General features: G+C 37.7%; 1 protein-coding gene across 2 annotated transcripts in view; it reads right to left on the reverse strand.

Moving 5' to 3' along the window:
• LOC107666033 (N-terminal EF-hand calcium-binding protein 1-like) overlaps positions 1 to 9,093 on the reverse strand; it is a 48,829-nt gene that overhangs the window by 32,782 nt on the left and 6,954 nt on the right. Inside the window, exon 2 of one of the 2 annotated variants that reach the window (XM_016457125.1) lies at positions 6,336 to 6,360. In XM_016457125.1, coding sequence (XP_016312611.1) covers positions 6,336 to 6,360 — 25 coding nt within the window. Of the gene's footprint in view, positions 1 to 6,335; positions 6,361 to 7,181; positions 7,207 to 9,093 lie in introns of both variants that reach the window. The other variant, XM_016457124.1, reaches the window with a different exon arrangement.

A 9,093-nucleotide genomic window follows, 5' to 3' on the forward strand; every position in this document is an offset into this window, starting at 1 on the left:
TGTTCACAGACACTGTTTGTTGTTTACATTCAAGAGAAAGCATGCGCATGCTGAACATAAACAACGCTGATTACGTTGATTGCGTTCTGGGAAAAACGCGCACATGCGTCGTGGTACTCTCCAAAATGGCAGAAGACGGTAACTCAGGGAGAAGAATTGTTGAATAAATTATGTTATTTTTGTTTTCTTTGCACACAAAAAGTATTCTCGTAGCTTCGCAAAATTGAAGTTGAGCCACTGATGTCACATGGACTGTTTTATCGATGTCCTTACCACGTTTCTGGGTCTGGGAACATTTCAGTTGCGTTGCTATCCATGCAGGGTCAGAGAGCTCTCTGATTTCGTCAAAATTATCTTAATTTGTGTTCCGAAGATGAACGAAGGTCTTACGGGTTTGTAACGACATGAGGATGAGTAATTAATGACAGAATTTTCATTTTTGGGTGAACTAACCCTTTAAGACAGGGATTGCCACCACCTACTGGCGGTTTTTGTGCCATATTTAGTTATCTATGCCAGGCTTAAATCCGCACACTCAAATATTGTTTAATTATCATTATCAAAAACAAACAAACATCAAATATAATTTTTTTGTCAGTTTCACACACCCATACTTTCAGCCTCGGCATCCTCATAAACACACTCATCTTTCCTCTCCAGTTCTGAGAGGTTTGCTCCGCCGCTAACTCCACCAGCAGCGCCGTCAGATTGAGTCAACAGATGCAGCGCGAGCAGACACTCTGAAACACGACCCAATCTGTCTGTTTGTCTGAGCGCTGAGAGAAACACACACTGAGAGAGGGAGGAATAAAGAAGGGATTGAGGGGAGACAGCAGGAAGAGGATGAGAAAGGACGGAGAAATTATGAATACACAGACAGAAAGCTAGAACATTTGCAAAGCGCCTGATTTGGGGAAGGACGAAGCAGAAGAGCAGAAGGGAAATGCGGTGGCTGTATGTGAAGAGACAGTCGCAGTGGGTGTTCACAGCTTGTTTTGAGGCCTTTTTCGTTACATTCTCTTTCCCTCTGTGTGTGTCTGTGCTGACAGCTCCAGTATTTCGGGCCCTGCTGAAGGGGCCGTCAGACACGCTTGACGTGCCGTTTGTCACTCGATTGGCCGGCAGTGATGGGCCCAGGCAGATGCTGAAACCGACCTTCTTTCAGGCAATACGCTTCTGTTATGTAACACAGACGACTGTGGGGTGACACAGCTAGTAAAATACAAACTACAACCAAATTTTGAAGCAGTAAAAGCTGCAGCATCTAAATGCAAATCTGGAGCAAACAAAACTGCAAAATAATTACTGTTTTCAAACAGGTTTCACAAACAGTACCGCCCCTTCGACCCTGCTCCCTGTCTGCCATTGGACAGTCAAACAAATAGCCCCGCCCCAAATTTGCACCACTGGTTGAGCAGTTTTTGGGCTGCAGATGAATGTTAATTCATGAAGTTAAACTACCAATAACTGACTTATAGTGACTCTAAAAACACCGGAAACTATTTGAATGTACATAACTGTTAACTAGCCGAGTATTTTGTCATTACAGCATTGAAATTAACAAGCAATGGTCTAAATCTGCCACTGATGAATGCTTTAAATTTTAAATAACCCAACTAAACCCTTAACATGCCCATACATTTATTTTTTTACACAATACATGTTTTTAGCATATATTCAAACAATTTAAAAACTTAGAAGAAAAGAAAAGAAAAGAAAAGAAAAGAAAAGAAAAGAAAAGAAAAGAAAAGAAAAGAAAAGAAAAGAAAAGAAAAGAAAAGAAAAGAAAAGAAAAGAAAAGAAAAGAAAAGAAAAGAAAAGAAAAGAAAAGAAAAGAAAAGAAAAGAAAAGAAAAGAAAAGAAAAGAAAAGAAAAGAAAAGAAAAGAAAAGAAAAGAAAAGAAAAGAAAAGATCTTAGAAATGGAGCTTTGGCAACTGCTGAAATAAAATAAGTTTAAGTTAAAATACTGAAATTATTAAAATTAAAACCAAAATACAAATAAATGAAAGCTAAATAGAAATATAAAGAATAATAAAAATTCAAAACAAAATTACTAAAACTTGAACTAAAATGAAACTGAAAACTGAAAAAATTAAAATATTAATAACATAAAACTATATAAATAATTCTAAAATAACACATTTTATAATAGTAAAATAACACTTTTTTGCATTTGATGTGATATAAAACTAAAAATAAAAAATATGAATAAATACCATAATACTACATAAATAATTCTAAAATAACTATTTTATAACTATAATAATTTTTATTTTTTTTGCATTTAATGTGATTATGGAAGTAAAATGGGTTGTGAACAGCATATCTTCTTAGGACAGAAAGCAAAACAAATGCTTATAGGTGGTATTTCACATTCATGTACAAATTAAATGCCTTGAATGAAAATATTTAATTAATACTCTAAACTTAATTACGCAGCCCTAATCAGTATAATCCCTTCCTCAAAGTGAAATTTCAAAGTTTAACAACCACAACCCAGAAAAGTTAGAAAGGTTAGTGTGAGCAGGACGGGCTGGTTTTAACTCAGCTTCTAATCTTTAAATAATCTCCCTTCAAGTCGCTGAGCTGGAAATCCTCACAGGAGAGCTATAGCTTGACTAAAAGCTCAGTTTATTCTCAAGAGGAGAATAGCAGCCAAACTCTGTTTTTATTTCCCATTCGTCTAACGCAGTGCTCTACTTAGCAACCGCGCTCTAGTTTGACACCAGCAGCTCACTGCATCGACACTTTTTGATCCATCAATGGCTGATCGAACGCAACTCGACTTGGGAAATATTTAAAAATATTTAGATTGTTGTTAGGATGTGTAGGTGGTTGCTAGGGTGTTGTGAGCAGATGCTATGGTGTCACAGGTGGTTTCTAGGGTACTGTGGGTGATTGCTATGGTGTCCTAGATAGTTGCTAGGATGTCATAGGTGGTTTCTAGGGTGTTGTGGGCGGTTGCTATGGTGTCATACATGGTTGCTATGGTGTCATAGGTGGTTTCTAGAGTGTTGCTAGGATGCTATAGGTGGTTTCTGGGGTGTTGCTAGGATGCTCTAGGTGGTTTCTAGGGTGTTGTGGGCGGTTGCTATGGTGTCGTAGATGGTTGCTATGGTGTTGTAGGTGGTTGCTAGGATGTCATATAGGTGGCTTCTAGGGTGTTGCTCGGATGACCTGGGTGGTTTCTAGGGTGTTGTAGGTGGTTGCTAGGGTGTTGCTAGGATGCCCTAGGCGGTTTCTAGGGTGTTGTAGGTGGTTGCTAGGACGCCCTAGGTGGTATCTAGGGTGTTGTGGGTGGTTGCTAGGGTGTTCCAATGATGTTCTAGGTAGTTGCTATGCTGTCCTAAGTGGTTGCTAGGGTCATCAAGGTGGTCACTAAGGTGTTCTGATTGGTTGATAGGTGGTCCATTCTCAACTCTCTGATATTCTGGTTTCAGCTCCCTCCTTCAATGTACATCTATGTTTTTTTCCACCTCTTTTTGCGCATTTTGAGCAAGTAAAATGGCAAAGATAACATCATGTAATGTCAGAGGTCTGTTTAAACTCACTATGAGCAGTAGTAATATTGATGCAGCCTTAGCAAAGTCCACTAACTATGGCTTTTCACAGCACAAACGCAGCTCTTTCACTTTCTCTCTCTCTGCCGCTCTTATATTCTCGCACTCCACTTCTCTTTCAGTTTCTCTCCGTCCTTGGCCATGATGAGAGCATGATTGAAGTGGCAAGAAGGTAATTGGCATTCTGGAACAATGATAATGACCTCTGAAAGGACTGTGCTGCCCCAGTGACAGCCACTCAGTTCTGATTTGTTTGGACAGTGCGTCGTTCTGTTCATTTCGCCCTCGCCATCCTCGTGCATTACAGGCCTTTGAAGAATAAACAGGCATTTCGTGACAGGCTGGTCATTGGCTCCGGCTCAGATAAAGCAACGGGCCACCCGCACATGTGCCTGAGGGACTCCGATTACTCTCAGGCTTCAAACTCATCAAACAGACATTATGCATTATGAATAAAAATGAAAACTTTTTTGCAACTGCCTGTATTAGCATTCCCAGAAATTACAAAGCAAATTCTCGTTAGCACTCATAGGAAAGAAAGATGTGACCTGATTAGCATCGCAATTGTATTCTAGACAGCAATAAGATTAACTGAGAGGCAAATAAAGATCTCAACAGTGTCTCAAACTGTGCTCAAGTCTGAGAAGCAATCAAAAGTCTGAAGAAGATCTGTTTGTGTTCCACTAGCAACAGCAAGAGTTCACCCAAAAGTGATTTTTTTTTCATCATTTACTCACCCTCATGTCGTTTTTTTTCTTATGTTGAACATAAAAGAAGATATTTTAAAGAACCAAACAGTTGTTGGTCCGCAGTAGGGAAAATAATACTATGGAGGTCAATGGGGACCACCAATTGTTTGATTACCAGCATTTTTCAAAATGTCTTCTTTTATAAATGAAAGTAAATGATGACAAAAAAAATCATTTCATTTTTGGGTAAACTACCCCTTTAAAGAGGACTTATTATGCCCCTTTTTACAAGATGTAATATAAGTCTCAGGTGTCCCCAGAATGTGTCTGTGAAGTTTCAGCTCAAAATACCCCACAGATAATTTATTATACCATACTGAAAATGACCATTTTTAACAGAAGCGAAAACATGCTGTTTTTGTGCATGTCTCTTTAAATGCAAATGAGCTGCTGCTCCCCACCCCCTTTTCCAGACGAGGGTGGACCCTTTACAGCTCATGCCTTGGATACTCCACCAAAACAAAACATCTGTTTGGTTTTGATCATTATTATGTCATGCGCACATGACATTGCAGTTTGTTTGACATCATGAAAGTTTATTATTTGCATGGTTTTAAAGCCATAGCAGTTTAAACTTCTTATATACTGTTTTCTGAGCACACATGTCTGAAATGATCGCACAGAAAGCTGGCTGTAACATGGTGTGTCATGTGAGTACTAAACCAAGTTCTCTTTGGCATTACATTTTTTATTATGGTGCTTAAACTGTCAAATACATAAAAAATTAAGTCAAAAACACAAAGTCGTTTATGTCTGTGAATGTAAACCAGGAAAGAAATTAAATGTTTATATTAGATCTGTGTGTTAAAATGACAGCAGCGTAATATAAGTATCTACTGCTGTCTATGCTGATATCAATCAAACAAGAAAAGAAAAACAGAAAATGACTCTCTTTTCTTGACTGAATAACTTAAGTAGCTTTACAAGAATCAATTTCTTGCTTGAACACTGATTTTAAATGCTCTAGCGAGGAGATAAACATGTACAGCTCACTCAGGGGAGGAGCTAAGCTAATATAAGGCAGAGATAGGCTGCGTTCGAAATTGCATACTCTCTTGAGTACAATCACAAAAAAAGTACGTTCTATAGTATGAATGTAATCTGGACGTACTGTATGCGCCATATTGCCTATTGTGACCTATCAGCTTCAGTTGCGTTGCGTCACTGCCATTCATAAATGCTCTCCCGTGGCCTTATGCGATTGTTAATTGTCCGTCATATGCACATTTCAGAAATTCATGCCGGAAGTAGTAGGTCATCCTGGTAATTTTGCCTACTCTTGTTTTGAGTACTGTGAATTCAGACATACATCTTTTGTGACACAGTGTTTTTCGCCTACTATATAGTAGGGAAGTATGCAATTTTGTACACAGCCATCATTACCAGTCGTGGGCGGGGCCTGTTCCAGAATGACGTCACATTCTTGAACAGCTTTGAGACACTGTTACTGATTTATGGGGAAAATAACAAAAGTGGATGGATTTTTTTGGTTGCGTACACACTGTAGTGCAGACACTTAACAATGTTCAAAAACACTATAAAAGTGCATTTTGCATAATAAGTACCCATTGAAGGTTCGATTTACAGGGAATGCATGAATTTGATCAAATGTATCATTTGAAAGCTCTAAAACTCAACCAAATGCATGAATGTAAATGTTAAGATCTCAAACATTTCTCATCATATTCTTCCATGATTAAATGATCTGAGCTGCTATTTGCATTAATTTTATTGGCTCATTTGTGTCATTGTGTCTAATGTCTCCTTTTTAGGAGAAACATCTGAGACAATGTTGAACTCATTTATTCAAATGTATGCACACCCAGAGAGATTGTCAACCAATGCATCAGGATATTGTTGCAGAATAACTATGCAAACGGTTTATTTACAGTGACTAAGCAGAAAGCAAGAAAAATGCTTTTCGTTTCATTGATTTTAATTTGAAATAAGACTTGCAATTGAACCGCTGTGCAAAAGTAAAAAGAGAAACACTTTAAATGTGACATAGCAAAAGGTCAGACTCACCGTTTTTGTCAGCTCGACGGAAAATCTGTGAAGAGATAGAGATGAAAAATAAAACACTCAGTGGGCAATTTATCAACGCGAGCAGCATTCAGAAGCATAGAGGACTGATGGAAATGCTCAGTGCTGATCAATACTGAATATAATTTAGCCTGAATGTCTTTAATGAACTGCCCCTTTAGAGCGTTACTGTGTTTCCTCTTCAACACTGATGGAATGTGACATTATAACTGAGATGCCTTTATAAAGCACAGAAACAAACAAGCCATGCTCTCAAAATCCATCCACATGCACAAACCACACACTTCTTACTGAGTCAATTGTTCAATTGCTATAGTGGCTCTATAACCATAGACTTTCACAAGGAGAGAGCCGAGCTGCATCCTGGGATGCTATTAAACAATATATTGGAGGAAAATGCGTACTGCCCACTTCATGATGCTTTTCCTGCTTCATGATGATCTGCTCCAACTAATCCATAAAAATGTTCAATATAAGTTTGGGGCCGGCAAGATTTTTGAATGTTTTTAAAGAAGTCTCAGTAAAAACAGCAATATTGTTCATTATTATCACAATTTATATGAACTGATTTCTTTGTGAATATCTGTTAAAAATGTAATTAATTGCTGTGATGCGCAGCCGTATTTTCAGCATCATTACTCCAGTCTTCAGTGTCACATGAAGCGCCGTAGCATTTTACTTTCACTTTCGAATTAGCAACAACAAAATACAACGTCAAACTCACTTTAGCCTATATATAAAACATAGAACTTTTATTAACAAAACGAATAAATGCAAAAGTAAAAAGAGAAACACTTTAAATGTGACATAGCAAAAGGTCAGACTCACCGTTTTTGTCAGCTCGACGGAAAATCTGTGAAGAGATAGAGATGAAAAATAAAACACTCAGTGGGCAATTTATCAACGCGAGCAGCATTCAGAAGCATAGAGGACTGATGGAAATGCTCAGTGCTGATCAATACTGAATATAATTTAGCCTGAATGTCTTTAATGAACTGCCCCTTTAGAGCGTTACTGTGTTTCCTCTTCAACACTGATGGAATGTGACATTATAACTGAGATGCCTTTATAAAGCACAGAAACAAACAAGCCATGCTCTCAAAATCCATCCACATGCACAAACCACACACTTCTTACTGAGTCAATTGTTCAATTGCTATAGTGGCTCTATAACCATAGACTTTCACAAGGAGAGAGCCGAGCTGCATCCTGGGATGCTATTAAACAATATATTGGAGGAAAATGCGTACTGCCCACTTCATGATGCTTTTCCTGCTTCATGATGATCTGCTCCAACTAATCCATAAAAATGTTCAATATAAGTTTGGGGCCGGCAAGATTTTTGAATGTTTTTAAAGAAGTCTCAGTAAAAACAGCAATATTGTTCATTATTATCACAATTTATATGAACTGATTTCTTTGTGAATATCTGTTAAAAATGTAATTAATTGCTGTGATGCGCAGCCGTATTTTCAGCATCATTACTCCAGTCTTCAGTGTCACATGATCTTCAGAAATCATTCTAATATGCTGATTTGCTGCTCAAGAAACATTTCTGATTATTATCAATGTTGAAAACAGTTGCGCTGCCCAATATTTTTTGTGGAAACTGTGATACATTTTATTTTTCAGGATTCACAGATGTTTCAGATGTTACATTATAAATGTCTTTACTGTCACTTTTGATCAGTTTAATGCATCTTTGCTGAATAAAAGTATTAATTTCTTTTTCTCTTGTATAAAAAAACTTTGTCCCCAAACTTTTGAATGGTAGTTTAGTTTTATAAATAAATGCATATGTAGGCACAATTTATGTTTGCCTAAAAACTAATTTCAAGCCTTTCAGCAGAAGTCTTTAATTGTGTAAAATGTTTGTAAGATCATAGAAACCATAACTTCTTCTGGTACACACAGACTCAAAATCATCATAATGGAGCAAATGGTTGCTGTATATCCTCAAGGGCAACTAATCCTGTTAGCCGTCAAAGTCTCTTGAGCATTTTTTTTTACCACTCCTGCTTCTTCCACTGGTTCCTCAGGCCGATAGCGCAAACATATCAGATTGTGAAGGTCTGAGACTCAGTTCAGATTCAGGGTGAGACAGTTTGACTGTGAGGATTATGTAGGTGTTGACAGTACAATCATCTAGTGGCTAAACATGGCTCTTTCACACCTGGATGGGTCGCCACACTGTTTTAAAGTTGTTGGTTTTTTGACTCCTGTTTTTTAGTAGGGTTGTGACGGTGAGGAAATTTTCCCACCGGTTAATTGACGTGTGACAACACCGGTAATACCGGTATCACCGTGGGGGCGGGGGCGTTCCCTCTTTCTCTCGCTTTCCTTCGCTTTTAAATAGCTTGTAAAAGCGGCGTGCGCATTTTACTTTCACTTTCAAATAGCGGCAATTCGGCGTAAAGCAATTGGCGCGTTTTACTTTCACTTTTGAATTAGCGGCAGTTAGGCGTCAATTGCTTGAATGCAACAAGCAACAACAGTCAAACTCACTTTAGCCTATATATAAAACATAGAACTTTTATTAACAAAACGAATAAAACGAATAAAATCTATAGGGCAGGCTATGCCTAATATAAAATAACAAATAACTTACATAAAGTTTAAATAGGTTGGAAATAGGATAAGCAAACATGAATAAACGTATTATTTATAACCAAATAAATAAGAAACATAGAACGTTTATTAGCAAAACGAGTAAGAAAGCTTGGAGGCACGGCATACACCT

This window comes from Sinocyclocheilus anshuiensis, unplaced genomic scaffold, assembly GCF_001515605.1.
Source record: "Sinocyclocheilus anshuiensis isolate Anshui unplaced genomic scaffold, SAMN03320099.WGS_v1.1 scaffold447, whole genome shotgun sequence".
Taxonomy (NCBI): Eukaryota; Metazoa; Chordata; class Actinopteri; order Cypriniformes; family Cyprinidae; genus Sinocyclocheilus; species Sinocyclocheilus anshuiensis.